The sequence below is a fragment of the Cydia fagiglandana genome, chromosome 24 (genome assembly GCF_963556715.1).
Source record: "Cydia fagiglandana chromosome 24, ilCydFagi1.1, whole genome shotgun sequence".
Taxonomy (NCBI): domain Eukaryota; kingdom Metazoa; phylum Arthropoda; class Insecta; order Lepidoptera; family Tortricidae; genus Cydia; species Cydia fagiglandana.
In genome coordinates, this window is record NC_085955.1 from 8,812,269 (window position 1) to 8,829,176 (window position 16,908).

General features: G+C 40.7%; 1 protein-coding gene across 1 annotated transcript in view; it reads left to right on the top strand.

Moving 5' to 3' along the window:
• Positions 1 to 15,903, top strand: part of LOC134676441 (conserved oligomeric Golgi complex subunit 7) — a 39,048-nt gene extending 23,145 nt beyond the window's left edge. The window contains exons 13-17 of the mRNA XM_063534838.1: positions 931 to 1,110; positions 6,305 to 6,399; positions 8,119 to 8,202; positions 10,026 to 10,119; positions 13,042 to 15,903. Coding sequence (XP_063390908.1) covers positions 931 to 1,110; positions 6,305 to 6,399; positions 8,119 to 8,202; positions 10,026 to 10,119; positions 13,042 to 13,142 — 554 coding nt within the window. The 3' untranslated portion in view covers positions 13,143 to 15,903. The remainder of the gene's footprint in view (positions 1 to 930; positions 1,111 to 6,304; positions 6,400 to 8,118; positions 8,203 to 10,025; positions 10,120 to 13,041) is intronic.
• Positions 15,904 to 16,908: the final 1,005 nt, after the last annotated feature.

The following is a 16,908-nucleotide window of genomic DNA, read 5'->3' on the forward strand; positions in this document are numbered from 1 at the left end:
GGCATAACACCATCCCTATTATCCTCGCAATTTAAAAAGTCGTATGTTTTATGAAAGTCGTATGCAGTTATTACGTTTTAGCTTAGCACGGTAGTATTGAAAACAAATCGTTATGTTTATTCCAAATTTTACTGAAGTTATCTGTTTACTACAAGTGAAAAGTGATTCCACTATCCTTGGTATGAACTAAAATAACTTCTGCACCACTTCACGACACAGGAAGACATTTTTAATTACAAAAAAACGTTGTTTTTATAAATCAATTTAGCCATCCGTCACTGACTGTCATCTCGGACGAACTGAAGTTGCGAATCGAATAGTTTGTAAGCACCGCCTACAATCGAATAGTTTACGTTGGGTCATAACTGAGCGGACAGAATACTTCCATGTATATCAGTTCGCTGATTCTACCGGCTAACATTTAAAAGGAAACAACTCAAAATTGGGATCCGATTGTGTGGACACGTGTGGGCAAAATGCAACTTTCTTATTAGTTTTTAACCGACTTCAATTTTATAGAAGGAGGAGGTTCTGTATTCGGTTGTGGCTATGTTTTTTCTTTTATGTATATTCATCGATTACTCTTATTAATTGTCTTGGCACCGACTTCAAACATATCAGTTGTTAATGCATATACATACTTAAAAAGGATAATATTTTATATTATCCTTTTTGAAGTCGGTTTTTTTTTGTAAAAGTTGTTATTGAACAATTAGGGCATTTTCATTTAACTTGTACAAGTTAAGCGCGACTTAAGTCGTGTTTCAGTAACGTTTAACCGTTACATTCCTGACAAAATGTATGGAATTTGACATTGACCGACAGTTTTGTAACGATTGCTAACCGGCCGTTAAAGGTGTTCAATTAAGTGAAAATGCCCATTAAGAGGGCCTTAACCGGTCGGTGGGGTAAAATCATTTTTGTCGCCAGAGCAACCGGCACACCCGCTGACCGACCTGCCGGCCCTGCTGCTGGACGCGGATGCCCGCTGTAACCTGGCGGCGAGGAGGGCGGAGCCCCCGGGCGCGGCGGCGGCGCTGAGGCGCGCCGCCGCGCAGCTGCGCGCGCTCGCCCGAGCCATCGTGCGCGGCCCCGTCGACGCGCAACTCGGTACGGTTCAATTCAATTCAATATCTTTAATGTCAAAAAACACATGTCAAAATATACAATAGGTACACAATAAAATAGGAATATTTCCTTTACTTAAAATAAATTATTTCAAACCGTGCACTATTTTTATATAGCAGCTATTTTCAAACACAATTTGTATTTAATAAATCGGATTGAAATATAAAAAGTAGGTGAGTTTACCGTGACGTCACTACATTAGTTTTCATATAAATTCCATATAGAAAGTTTTGACAGTTCTAAAAAAGAAGCTGATTTGACTAGTAGGAATGTAGCCTATTAAAAATACATAATCCACACAAATTAAAAAGGAATATATACAAATGTCAGAGTACATAATACACGGTGTAACATGAGGAAACCGAATAATTTTAACCACGCATTTCTGAGGTCAAAAGAAGTAAAAAATGTAATATGAGTTTAGGTCAATTTCGCCAAAAATAAAAAAAAATTTGTTTCGTTTTTTTCAAATTTTTTAATGTATTTGTACATAAATATCAAATGTTATTGGTAAACTTGTCACTTAAAATTGATTTTTACATTATTTTTTCGTAGAACCTACTTTTTGCAAAGTGTTACTTGTCACTTTTTGACATCTATCAATAAGGATATTTAGACTACGTCCCATAGCAGCAACATCACCATCAAAAATGCCTTTTACACCATGTAACAATAAAAACTTATTTTTTTTTAATTAATAATATCTCTGAAACTAGGCGAATATCAAAAAAGTTTATAGGACATTTTTGTCTCTAAATATGATCAGGAATACGCTGTTAAAATTATTCGGTTTACTCATGTTACACCGTGTATATACAATGTCAAAATTAGTGGTAAATATACAGTGTGGAAAGATAAGTCGGGCCCTGGAGGGAAACTACCTTAAAGCCTTAAGCTGGCTCATTTTACTTAAAGGAGACATTCCTTTATTTTTAAAAAGAAACAAAACTGCATTCAAAGATTTTCTAAAAATATTACTAGACTCATTTTACATTAAATTTACAATAAAATTCTTTTACCGTGAAAAAAGCCTGGTCAATCAAAAAATCTTTTAACTTTTTAACAAATAGCTCAAAAGAAGCCGCCTCTTTTATTTCACGTCACCACCCCCAGCGAGTTGGATGATTTTACGAGCCTGACAAGGACAGATTTAATATAGACGCATAACAAAATCACTCTTGTGCTTACACATATATTTTGCTACCTCAAAATCCGGGCAAGTGCGAGTCGGACTCGCGCACGAAGGGTTCCGTACCATAATGCAAAAAAAAAACAAAAATAAAGCAAAAAAAAAACGGTCACCCATCCAAGTACTGACCACTCCCGACGTTGCTTAACTTTGGTCAAAAATCACGTTTGTTGTATGGGAGCCCCATTTAAATCTTTATTTTATTCTGTTTTTAGTATTTGTTGTTATAGCGGCAACAGAAATACATCATCTGTGAAAATTTCAACTGTCTAGCTATCACGGTTCGTGAGATACAGCCTGGTGACAGACGGACGGACGGACAGCGAAGTCTTAGTAATAGGGTCCCGTTTTACCATTTGGGTACGGAACCCTAAAAATGTATAAATCTAGTACCCACAACACAAGCCTTCTTGAGCTTACTGTGGGACTTGAATGAGAATGTCCTATAATATTAATATTTAAAAAAAATATTAGTATTCTCTCATGAATCTAGTATACAACTGGATCTGACATGAAAGATGGGGGAAAGTTATTTATTTATTTATTTAGTCGTATGGCATGCACAAAGAAGGACAATCAGAGTATGGCCTTGAGGTCGCTAAGCCAGACAACCAACTCAGGCGTGACTGAGTTCAAATCTTCAGGTGGTCCAGAGTACGAGTGAAGGGGACAGCGTTGGAATATATGGTCAGTGGTCTGCTCTTCCTGCCCGCATTCGCAGAGTGGAGAATCTTTCCAACCCCATTTGTGTGTTAGAGAATTACAGCGACCATGCCCGGTTCTTAGCCTATTTAGGCGACACCAAAGTTTGCGAGGGAGGTCAAACCCTTTTGGTTTTTTTGTCGGGTCGATTAAATGGGCGGCCTGCCCTGTTGTAGCAGGAGGCCATTCCGCTTTCCACCGGTCTGAGATATTGAAGTTGTTCAGAGTCTGGGCAGCAGAACACGGTGGGTTACGGGATTTTAATCGCTGGGGAGTTGGATGGCAGAACTCGTTATGAACTGGCAGCACGGGATTTTTAACGATCTTCTCGGTTTCCCTCTTCAGAGCCTGTAGTCTTCGGAGATGAGGTGGAGCAATATGACTTAATGCCGGTAGCCAGTGGATAGGCGTTGATCGAATGGTGCCAGAAATGTAGCGCATAGTCTCGTTTAGCTTAACGTCTACTTTGTGGGTATGTGTGCTTCCAAGCCAAACCGGAGCGCAATATTCAGCCGCCGAGTAGACAAGCGCAAGGCTTGAGGTGCGTAAACAGTCAGCAGAAGCTCCCCAACTGGTACCGCAAAGTTTGTGTAGAAGATTGTTCCTCGTCGCGATCTTCTGCGAGACATTTGATAGGTGAGTCTTATATGTTAGGGATCTATCCAGAGTGACTCCCAGATATTTCGGACAGGGATTGTACTTTAAGGCTTCACCATTCATGTAGACTGCTGGTTGGTAGTCTGCTAGCTGGTTGTTAAGATGGAAGCAAGACACCTCAGTCTTGCTCGTACTCGGCACAAGTCTCCACGCACTGAAATATGCGGCCATTGCTTTGAGATCCGAGGTCAGAATTTCGCCTCCAGATTCAAAGTCTTTACTCTGAGTCACGAGCGCGATATCATCGGCATATATAAACCTAGAAGAGACTGTACGCGGGAGGTCGGATATGTACAAGTTAAAAAGTATTGGTGCCAAGACAGAGCCCTGAGGGAGACCATTGTTGAGCTTACGTTTTCGGCTCTTCCTGTTGCCCAAGAAAACTTCAAAAACCCTTTCTGTTAGCATATTGGATACGAGGTCGACCACTTCTTTACTTGGTATTACTGCTAGCATCTTGTGGATTAAACCTTCTCTCCAAACTGTGTCATAGGCAGCCGTGAGATCGATGAACACCGCGCTAGACTTGAGACGTTTTTGGAATCCGGCTTCTATGTGGTTGGTGAGTGACAAAACTTGATCAACACAGCTCCTGTTCTTTCGGAAGCCAGCCTGCTCGGGTGGAATTACAGCCTCTATAAAGGGTTCTATCCGTACCAAGATGAGACGTTCTAGAAGTTTAAGCGTACAGCTAAGCAGAGCGATAGGCCTATAGCTTTCGGGAAGGTGTTCGGATTTGCCCGGTTTGAGCACTGCGATCACTTTTGCTATTTTAAACTCCTTTGGTAAGATGTTAGTTGCTAGAATATTTGAAAACAAGGCTGTAAGCCAACTAACTGCAACCGGGCCCATATGCTTCAGGAACTCGTTGAACATATGGTCAGGACCAGCAGCTTTATTGTTTTTAAGTTTATTGATGGCACTGATCACTTCGTCCTTGGTAAATGGTCTAGACAGCTCATGGTTTCGCGGCGAGTTCTGCTTGAGCATCGTGAGTTCTTTTTTGATTTTTTTTGTGAAGACTTTATCACGTTTTGCTCTCGTGAGCTCTACCATTCTGGTCGCTATGACTTCTGGGTCGACTTTAGAGCAGCCTATTTTATTAGGAGTGTGCTTTCCAGTAAGGGTGTTTAGTGTTTTCCACGCCTTTCTGCTGGAACGCTTGAAGTCCATCTCTTCCACGGCAGATTCCCATTTTGCTTTTCGACTCTCGTCCAAGGAGGCAAGAAGTTCAGCGCCCGTAGTAGGGTTTCCTGTTGTTTGAAATTCCTTGTAGAGATCCTCGCTGATAGAATTCCAGCCTGGCACGTAATCCTTTCTATAACCCCTCGGTATGCTGTGTTTTGCTGCTATAAAGATGAACTCGCTGAAATGGCCATAGTTGGGAGTTACTGGGTCTAGTTTGGCAGAGGACAATTGATGGTCCAGTTGTTCTGTAAAGCTGTTCCAATCCGCCCGGCCAAAATTCCATCTTGGTAAGGGCATGGAGTTTTTAAGGGGTATCTTTGCTCCAATCTCCGCCAAGATAGGCCTATGTTGGCTGTTGGGGAAGTTTGAGAGTACTGAGCGGCTGCATGGTAGTGGGCGATCGAGGTGGTCTCTAGAGACAAACAGTAAGTCAGGGTTGTAATCCTTCTTCCACCTAGCGGAATGAAAGGTACCTTTATCTTTGGCGTCGGAGATTAAGTGTACATTGTGAGTGTCCGCCCATTGAGCTAGAAGTTCACCATTTTTGTCTACCTTTGCGTACCGCCAGTTTGTGTGGTGGCTGTTAAAATCCCCGAGGTACACACTTGGATGCGGTTGGATGGGTAGTATTTCCGTAGGCCACGAAGAGGTTGGAGGTTTATAAACGTTAGTGACAAAGATGTTATCTACCCGTATGGCGATGTAGTATGCACTGCCCTTAGCGCTAGCGGTGACAAGCTGTACGTCTGTGATTGTTGACTTGACAAAGGAGGCTATGCCATGTTTCAGGGGAAAGTGACCGAGCAGGATAGACTTATGTATCTTTTCAACTCGTAGACTGTAATCCCTGAATTAAGATTTCGTATAGCCACAGGCAAAGCCATAGCTCAAATTAATTATTTATTTTAGGTTGTATTGTAGGAACAATTGCTTCATAAGTCAGGAACGCGCATGTGACACCCATAATATAGGAAGATCCATAGGCTACGAAAACCGCTTAGCGTTACTTGTTAGTCTCCATAGGCTACGGTGGCTAAAATCGAGAAAAAAAACTGTCTAAAAATTGAATTTAACACGGAGCAAGTACCAGGGCATCATGAGTTACGAGAAGGTGTCATTAACCAACGCGCCGGGCGCGTTCCAGTATGAAGGTATCGCGGCTGCTCGCGTATCTTAGCTGTATACTTTTGATTTGTTTACTTAGGCCCACTTGCACCATCCCACTAACCCGGGGTTAAACGGTTTAACCGTCAACCCAGTGTCAAATTGTACTGGTAACCATGGTAACTCCAGGTTTAACAAGTTAACCCCGGGTTAGTGGAATGGTGCAAGTGGGCCTCATATGTTAAAAGTATTATTTTTGTTGACTCGTAGAAAAAGTATTGTATACAATAGCGATATAATCAAGCTTATTAACTGTATACTTACTGTTTGTTTCAGATAAAATCCCATCGCTGAACGTATGGAGCAACAACGACGCCCTCTCTACTGACTTGCCAGATTTCTCGCTGTCACCACAGGAGTATATCACTGAGGTACGTAAGTTTAAAACTACTTAATATTGTAAAGGACCTAGCGCTGGCGCTGGTGGCCTAGCGGTAAGAGCGTGCGACTTTCAATCCAGAGGTCGCGGGTTCAAACCTCGGCTCGTACCGATGAGTTTTTCGGAACTTATGTACGAAATATCATTTGATATTTACCAGTAGCTTTTCGGTGAAGGAAAACATCGTGAGGAAACCGGACTAATCCCAATAAGACCTAGTTTCCCCTCTGGGTTGGAAGATCAGATGGCAGTCGCTTTCGTAAAAACTAGTGCCTACGTCAAATCATGGGATTAGTTGCCAAGCGGACCCCAGGCTCCCATGAGCCGTGGCAGAATGCCGGGATAACGCGAGGAAGAAGAATATTGTAAAGGACCTAAATTACAGAATTAATAATAGTACTAGGTACAGAAGACTCGCTCTCTAACAAAACGCGTCTGTTACGATCAGCACAGATATGACCGCTATAGTTCGTTTTTTTTAGCATTAGAAAGAACTTGCAAGAAGGTAAGCGATCTTGACATGCCTTTTAATTGAAAAACGCTTTTTAAAATTCAAAAACTATTACTTATGAAAGCAGAAGAATATAAATGATCGTATTAAATTCATAATAGTTACATATTTGCCGCAACTTATTTTTAAAATGTGTTTTTCAATTAAAAGACACTTCAAGATTGTTTACCTTATTTCTAATGCTAAAAAAACGAACTATAGGTGGCGACAGCGCCACGCGCGGCTTATGGCTAGCCACCAAAATTGCTGTGGAACGGATGTACTTTTAGCTACCTGTAGCAAAGCGACAAAATCGCGGAGTGAGCCACGCCTGCCTAAATTATGGAAAATGTGGTTTCAGGTAAATATCTTGGGATTTCGATATGTTATAGATTTCAGAGTCCTAAACAAAAGTCTCTAGGGGTGCTACCACTGTTTCCGAGTCCCTTTCAGAGCTTCGACTGATGTTATACTAGATAACAAAGTATTAGTACTTATCACCACGAAATAATATGTGACGTTCCATGGCAAAAGGTATCTTATGGCGGCTGGCGCTTACGTCGCATAGCGCCGCAATAATATTGGAGCGGCGTTAATAATAGCGTAAGCGCCAACCGCCATAAGGTATCTTTACCCGTGGGACGACACATATTATGATGCTTTTATTTTGTAGCAAGATGAAACTTTAACAAAAGTGTAGCTATGATATGTGCGCCAAATGTTGTCCAAATCCATTAGGGTATTTGACTAATATAGTTCGATTTTTTAGCATTAGAAAGAACTTGCAAGAAGGTAAGCGATCTTGACATGTCTTTTAATTGAAAAACGCTTTATAAAAATATAAAACTATTACTTATGAAAGCAGAAGAATATAAATGATCGTATTAGATTCATAATTGTTACATATTTGCCGTAACTTATTTTTAAAATGTGTTTTTTAATTAAAAGACACATCAAGATTGTTTACCTAATTTCTAATGCTAAAAAAAACGAAGTATATAGTCAAATCAGTTTCTTTGCAGTAATACCACAGAACGTTCCAGTAATACCCCCTATTGTGTTATTATTTGTGACGCTATCTATGAAAGGGACCTTATTGTCGATGGCGCTTACGCCACACAGCGTCGCGCGGCATTGTATTTATATCGGAGCATCGTTCATAATGGCGTAAGCGCCATCGACAATAAGGTCCCTTTTCATAGATAACGCCCCATTTTACAGATCGGTCAATATCTGATGACGCTACCGCAACACCTGGAGATGCATCTGTCAGAGAAGCAGGCGCCGTGGCAGTTTCTATCTGAGGTACGAAATATCTAATAATGTAGTTTACAGTACATCTGGTGCTACATTACGACACCCTGTGCTATAATAAGCATATTACGTAACTACGTCGAAAATTAAAGGGCCATATGTACTGCAAAACGTTGTACAATGTACGCGCGAAAAGGGGGTTGGCAACTGTCAAAGGTTTGCATAGATGGCGCCATCATAGCTTGCCCCTTTTTTAGGGTTCCGTACCTCAAAAGTAAAAAACGGAACCCTTATAGGATCACTCGTGCGTCTGTCTGTCCGTCTGTCACAGCCGATTTTTCTATGAGATTTGGCTTAAAGGGCTGGCATCCAGGGTATTAAAAAAACAAAAATTTGACACAATTCTAGGTATTGACAGGGCAAGCTATGATGGCGCCATCTGCTAAAAACTTCCACCGGCCAACCCCATTTCCTACTTTTCGCACTTGTATAGTAATGTGCTATACAACCGAATTTCTTATTGAAAATTACATAATTATATAACAAACTTAATACAAGTACCTAAAAAAATGTGCTATTATTATTCAAGTTATTATGAACATCAAATAAAGCTACACCGGCTCTAACCCTACACCTCTGCCTGGAGAAGATTTAATTCCCGCTTCCATTGGAGGAGGGTATCCCAATATGGGACCGGCAACAAACTCGGCGGGACACATCTTTTAAAACATTACATCTAATAATTAACATGCATTACGAGTAAATAAGACGCCGGTTTGAATACTTCGAATCTGACCCGGCCACTGATGACTTTGGTCACTTTTATAGGGTTCCGTACCCAAAGGGTAAAAATGGGACCCTCTCCGCTCTCTTCTCCGCGGCTCCGCTGTCCGTCCGTCTGTCACCAGGCTGTATCTCACGAACCGTGATAGCTAGACAGTTGAAATTTTCACAGATGATGTATTTCTGTTGCCGCTATAACAACAAATACTAAAAAGTACGGAACCCTCGGTGGGCGAGTCCGAGCACTTGTCCGGTTTTTTCTTTAGTATGTGACATCCGAGCGTTTCTTTTATTTTTTTGCTATTTTATATACTTCTTGTTACCTTTTTTGCCACTATTGTGTTATTTCCACTCAGTATCACGAGCTCTTTCGATCCTATTTGGATAAAAAAATTACCAGAGTTTTTTCCTATTGTGTTACCATTTCCCCATATAGGTACCTTGTATGTTGTATGGCGGTAACAAAAAGGAAGGTTTGAAAAAAGTATGGAAATTTTAGGACACTTTTTTAGGGTTCCGTAACTCAAAAGGAAAAAACGGAACCGTTAAGCGGGTTTTCCACCGCGAGCGGAGCGGACTCATTAAGGACTTAGTTTAACTTTTGTTTAACTTAGGATCACTCGTGCGTCTGTCTGTCTGTCCGTCCGTCACAGCCTATTTTCTCGGAAACTACTGGACCAATTAAGTTGTGGTACACAGTAAATTAGTGACCCAAAGATGACCATGCTTTTTTATAATATTAAAATACATAGGTTCGAAGTTATTTAAGAATATAGCCAAAAAATGACCATTCCCCCTTTATCTCCGAAACTACAGGGTCTAAACTTAAAAAAATACACAAAATAGTTCTTTACCTATAGATGACAGGAAAACTTATTAGAAGTCAAGCGTGAGTCGGACTTATGTACGGAACCCTAGAAACGCGAGTCCGACTCGCACTTGGCCGGTTGTTTTCCTATAAGGATGAAAAGGGCTCGCGATCCTGACTAGAAATAACGCAAAAATGGCAAAAAAGGTCACAATGTATAAAAATGGCAAAAAATAAAAGAAATACTCATTCTATTTGAGTTTATATTTAAAAAATATTCCAGATTTGCACGCACACATGCGAGGTGTACGCGGAGAAGATTTTAAACATCAGAAACATGGACGCACTAGGGACCAAGCGTTGCCTCACAGACATAGGTAACCTTTAATTTAAACCATAGAGGTACAATAACGTCAATAACATAGAGATGGCACGGGGGAGGGGCCAAACGACCTAACGAGATGCACTTATGGAAATTTCAGTAGGAGTAGCAGAGAAAGCGGTATTATTGCTTGTCCTTGTCACAGTCTCACTTTTTGTTTGTTCCCCACCAAAAATTTAGTATGGTTTATGGTGGGCAACAAATAACCCGACCGAATTACGTAGATTGTTTTTGGCATGTTGTCAGGAACGTTAAAACGTGTTTTTAATATTGTCGCTTTGCGTATGTTTTGTCCCTCACGGAGGCACGCGTATAGCTCATCTATGTAATACTAGGTCTATGATTTAATCATTACATTTACTGCCATCTTTCGACAGACGATTAAAACTGTTAGAACGCCATTTGACTTTGATCATTATTCTTTCACTGATATATGTTAACTTGTTAAATATTAATATTAACGCCATCTACTCGAGTAGGCTGAAGGTTATGGCGCCATCACTCGAAAAGATTGCACCATACCTTTGGCCTATAGTCGAGTAGATGGCGTTAATATTAATATTTAATAAGTTAACACATATTAATGAAAGAATAAGGATAAAAGTCAAAGTCAAATGGCGTTCTAACAGTTTTATGTTTTGTCGAAAAATAGCAGTAAATTTACAATGGCTACATAATTTACTTTGACAATCCGTCTCTATACACTCTATTATCTTTGGTAGCTGATTGGAATAGGTAGATAATTACTGCAATGTTCTGCCGCCAGAGTGCAGCACTAATTTGTTTAGTAAACCATAGAGTAATTTATGCATACTAGGCCTTAGACAGTTTTTTGACAAGTTTTGATGACATTGATGCACCGAGGCGGTTTGTTTACAGGTGGCCTACCGCGAAACACGAAAATCGAACTGTAGTTATCTGCTTCTTTATCGATAGAATAAACAAGAGTGATAGAGAGACAGATACCGAACTTTCGATTGTCGTGTTTCGCGGTAGGCCATGTGATTGACCTAGTGACGCATGATAGACCGGGAGATAGTGACACATTTTACTGGGTCATTTGTACCAGTATGGCGGTTCGTCAGGGGTCTAAGCATGTAATGAAGGAAAGAAAAATGATGGTCATAGCGCTGGTACCGGCGGCCCAATCGCGTGGGCGTTAGTCGAACGTGTCGGGTAAAATACGAGTGTCGAACGATTTGTACCACAAAAATCCTCGTATTATTCGATAGTCCATAAAAAAGAAGTAGACGGTAGCGTAATGCCATACTTCTCCGGTGTGGCTTACAGCCCGCCATACTGAGGCGAACACGTTAATTAAAAAAAAACAATTCAATCATTTGTGCCAAGCTAATTTTTGCACAGGTGATCATCGTCGAGCAGCCATTCATGGACATCACCATGCCATACTTTTCGGATGGTTCCAAACGGCCGCCATACCGCCGCAAAGGAGTTATTTTTTTTTATAGCTAAACGATTTGTACCATCTTGTAATTTTTTTTCAAGACTTTCTGTGTGATCATAAATGGAAATCTCATAATGCCATACCTGTAGGAGGTGGCAAATGTGTACAATAATTTTTTTTTATTTCAAGTATGGTGCCCCTTTTTCCCCCTATTAGAAGTATGGCAAATATAATAATGGTCACATTGCATCATCCAATTTCCAAAAATCCAAATGCCATACTGGTACAAATCATCAAAAAATTGTTTTTTGTTTTAAGTCTTGGCTTAAGTCTCACAGTCGTCCGCCCCGTATTTATAAACTGAAATATTTTTTTTTAGGTATAATTGTATCCAAACAAACAGAATATGATGATGCCATGCTGTAAAAAATTATTTTACGTATACATAGTCGTATTTTTGAAACGTGTCGGTTAAATAAGTTTTTCAAGTATGGCAGTACTTTTTCCCCCTACTATAAGTAAGGCAATTATAATAACGGTCACATTTTATCAAATACTTTCCAAAAATTTAAATGCAATACTGGTACAAATCGTTTAGCTATAAAAAAAAAATTAACTCCTTTGCGGCGGCGGTATGGCGGCCATTTGGAACCATCCGAAAAGTATGGCATGGTGATGTCCATGAATGGCTGCTCGACGATGATCACCTGTGCAAAAATTAGCTTGGCACAAATGATTGAATTGTTTTTTTTTAATTAACGTGTTCGCCTCAGTATGGCGGGCTGTAAGTCACACCGGAGAAGTATGGCATTACGCTACCGTCTACTTCTTTTTTATGGACTATCGAATAATACGAGGATTTTTGTGGTACAAATCGTTCGACACTCGTATTTTACCCGACACGTTCGACTAACGCCCACGCGATTGGGCCGCCGGTACCAGCGCTATGACCATCATTTTTCTTTCCTTCATTACATGCTTAGACCCCTGACGAACCGCCATACTGGTACAAATGACCCAGTAAAATGTGTCACTATCTCCCGGTCTATGATGGGTCATTGATGATGTCAATGAGGTTTGTGTACTGTATGTGCTAGTGGTGCTGCCTACGCAGAGCTTTACCTAATACTCCCTATTGTGACATTATCCTGGAATCCCTTAATTATAATGAAACTGAATTACTTATAAATTGAAGCGCACACACACACACACACACACACAACACACACACACCACACACACACCACACACATACACACACACACACATACACACACACACACACAAACACACACACTATCGTGTAGTTGATGTTAAACAACAATAAATATATTTAATAATTAATAAAAATATAGCATAACTAAACTGAATTACAAATTAAGTACCTACTTACATAATTAATACAGAGCGGGTTCTCCTCAGAGGACTCAAGTGTAATTGTATTCAAATTGTACCTACAGTTTAACACAATAAACATGTTTTTAATTTTTTCATTTTTTTATATATTTGCAGTGTACCTATCCAGCGTAGTTGAAGACCTCGGGACCGCGGTGACGCCATCTTTGAAAAACCTAGAGCGATCACTGCGCGCTGCCACGCCGCAACACGAATAAACCTCACAACGCCCAGTGGCCAATATAATGTACACAGTGGCGGATTTGCAGTCTTTGCCGCCCTAGGCCCCAGGCCCTGTAGCCGCCCCTATCTCAGCACCCTTCATATTGACTACATTTTGAGTTATACAGGGTGATTTTTGGACGGATAGCCATATTGTGCGAGGTGATTAGGTAGGCTATACTGAACAACTGTTTCTATGAGACCAACTCCGAAATCAGAAAATGTTTTTTGACCGTTTCATACATTTTTGTCGTCGACGTTTTTTATGGAAAGGTCAAATTTTTTTTTTGGGATTTCGGGGTTGGTCCCATAGATAAAGTTGTTCAGCATGACCTACCTAATCACCTCGCACAATATGGCTAACGGTCCAAAAATGACGGCCCAAAGGGTAAAACGGGACCCTATTACTAAGACTTCGCTGTCCGTCCGTCCGTCCGTCCGTCCGTCCGTCTGTCTGTCACCAGGCTGTATCTCACGAACCGTGATAGCTAGATAGTTGAAATTTTCACAGATGATGTATTTCTGTTGCCGCTATAACAACAAATACTAAAAACAGAATAAAATAAAGATTTAAATGGGGCTCCCATACAACAAACGTGATTTTTGACCAAAGTTAAGCAACGTCGGGCGTGGTCAGTACTTGGATGGGTGACCGTTTTTTTTTTGCATATTTTTCCGTTTATTTTGCATTATGGTACGGAACCCTTCGTGCGCGAGTCCGACTCGCACTTGCCCGGTTTTTGTCACAATTTGCCGCTCTAGGCCAGGCCTTAGGGCAAATCCGGCGCTGAATGTACTGATACAGATGTAGTGTATAATTATTTTCCTATGTATTTTCACGGAAATGTACGAACGTGTCTTGCTATTTCAGTCAGTCTCGGTACAAAAAGTACTGAGGTTGATTGAAGTAGCATGACAAATACGAACGTTTCTGAGAAAATACGAAGGAAAGCAAATTATGTAGGAATACCACGGTATAGTGACGCCATCTTTGAAGAACCTCGAGCGACGCCCAGTGTTCAATATTACTGTATATGTATCTACATTTTATTTAAATCAAATATAGATATTTTGCAAAATGTGTTCTTTTTAAGGTTCCGTACCCAAAGGGTAAAACGGGACCCTATTACTAAGACTTCGCTGTCCGTCCGTCCGTCTGTCACCAGGCTGTGTCTCACGAACCGTGATAGCTAGACAGTTGAAATTTTCACAGATGATGTATTTCTGTTGCCGCTATAACAACAAATACTAAAAACAGAATAAAATAAAGATTTAAATGGGGCTCCCATACAACAAACGTGATTTTTGACCAAAGTTAAGCAACGTCGGGAGTGGTCAGTACTTGGATGGGTGACCGTTTTTTTTTTTTGCTTTTTTTTGTTTTTTTTTTGCATTATGTTACGGAACCCGTCGTGCGCGAGTCCGACTCGCACTTGCCCGGTTTTTTTAATCCAAATATTACTAAGCCAGTATTAAGTAAAAAATATAAGATATGATCTTAGCGAAGGGTCATATGAGCCGGTTAATGCCTACCGGTAATGCCGTGACGGGATTATTCCTTCTATAGTTCGTTTTTTTTTAGCATTAGAAATAAGGTAAACAAACTTGATGTGTCTTTTATTTGAAAAACACAATTTATAAATAAGATACGGCAGATATGTAACATTTATGAATCTAATACGATCATTTATATTGTTCTGCTTTCATAAGTAATAGTTACTGATTTTTAAAAAGCGTTTTTGAATTAAATGACATGTCAAAATCGCTTACCCTCTTCCAAGTTCTTTCTAATGCTAAAAAAAACGAACTATAGTTACCACCAAGTTGTTACCAGTGGTAACTGCTGGGATTTTTTTACCACTGGTAACTACTGGGTAAATAATTTAGTAACTACTGGAAACTTTTTCCCAGTAGTTACCACCAAACCTTAGAGAATATAACCAAACGGAGTGGCCATTAACAGGCGTTCCCCTCTGTCGGAAAAATTGTGCAGTTAAAATTACCATTAGCCCCAAAAACTCAGGTAACTAGAAGAAAACAATCTACTAACATCATAGCCAGATTAAGCAAGAGTAAAAACAGGTAGTGTGTAGCAGTGGCATGTGCATAAAACGAATGATCTTTACGACGCCCAGTGTCAGTGGCGGATTAGCTCCAAAGCCCAGTAGGCCCGGGCCTAGAGCGCCAAGATATTAGGGGCGGCAGTCTATAGATAGGTGCTGAGAAAGGGGCGGCTAGTAGTTAGTAGTTACTACAGGGCCTAGGGCTTAGAGCGGCCAACACTGCAAATCGCCGACTCGTACGGTTTTTGAACTACAAGCCAAAAACTGAAAAAGAGCAAAAATTTTTTCCGCAACTCCTGGAATGGAGCAAACTCGGATTACGCTAATTTAGAACCAAATGAAGGCATTAAGACGATCCAGCTTGCTGGGAATTAATTCCTGGAAAAAATCTAATTTGATTGACCTATAGCATAGCAGATAGGTACTAAAAAGCCTGAGAAATTCAAATTTTCTATGGGGAGATAACCCTTCGCGGCCTATATTTGTCTTTACCGCTTTTTTCTACTGGCGGAAATGCCGTGACAGGCTATATATTATTTGATATAAATCTAGGTAGGTATTTATGATATGCAAGTGATTTTTTTAGGAAAAAAAAACCGACTTCCATGGGGGCCGATGAAAGATTATTGTGGATGGTACACTATGTAGAAAAGGAGGTAAAACCACCCACTTTTTTACTAGCATTTCGCTTCTGTATAATGGCTCCTCTACAGGATGGGCCAACGCCGGCCACTCCAAGGGACGCAGCCATGCACTATCACTTGCTCCCTCTAACGCATAAATGCGTCCCTTGGAGTGGCCGGCGTTGGCCCATCGTGAAGAGGAGCCATGAGGGTCGTAGTTCTAGCCTAACCTAACCCACTCCTCAGATAGCAGTTCGGTTCTGTGCGGATCGCAGATCGAACCTAATCAAACTCACTTTTTAAGTAGCATTTCGTTTCTGTAAGGCTCGCAGTTCTAACCTAACCTAATCCTTGTTCGGTTCTGTGAGGATCGCAGTTCAAACCTAACCTAACCCACTTAATGGCGCATGCCGTGCGGTGTACGGGGGTTTAAGCGGGAGGGGCTAGTAAGATTGGCATCATCGTACTTTATACCTACATTAATTTTATGGTAGGTAATCATAGTTGTTTATTTAGTTAAGCTATATATCATAGTGGTTTTCTGGGTCAAGGTCCGGGTCCGAGTCCGGGTCCGAGTCCGGGTCCGTGTCCGGGTCCGAGACCGGATCCGAGTCCGGGTCCGAATCCAGGTCCGGGTCCGAACCGGATCCGGGTCCAAACCGGATCCGGGTATGAGTCCGAGTCCGGGTCCCAGTCCAAGTCAAAATCGAAAATCGTAATCACCAAACGTGTACCATGCGTCATTGAAGAGTTCTGTTCTGGTCATCATCAGCAGTTCCACTTCATCAAATGCGACAGTTTTTAATGTAAATGCTTGATTTTATGATAAAAATACAAAAAAATCTATACGTATGCCTTTAATATTTGAGGACTCGATTCCTTATGGATCCCATCATCAGAACTCGAGCTTGACAAAAATGTGGCTTAAAAACTTAACTTGCTTAACGAACATAACGAAAAGGAAAAATCGCCAAACGTGAACTATGCGTCGTTTAAGAGTTCTGTACTGATCATCATCAGCAGTTCCACTTCATCAAATGCAACAGTTTTTAATGAAAATGCTTGATTTTCTGATG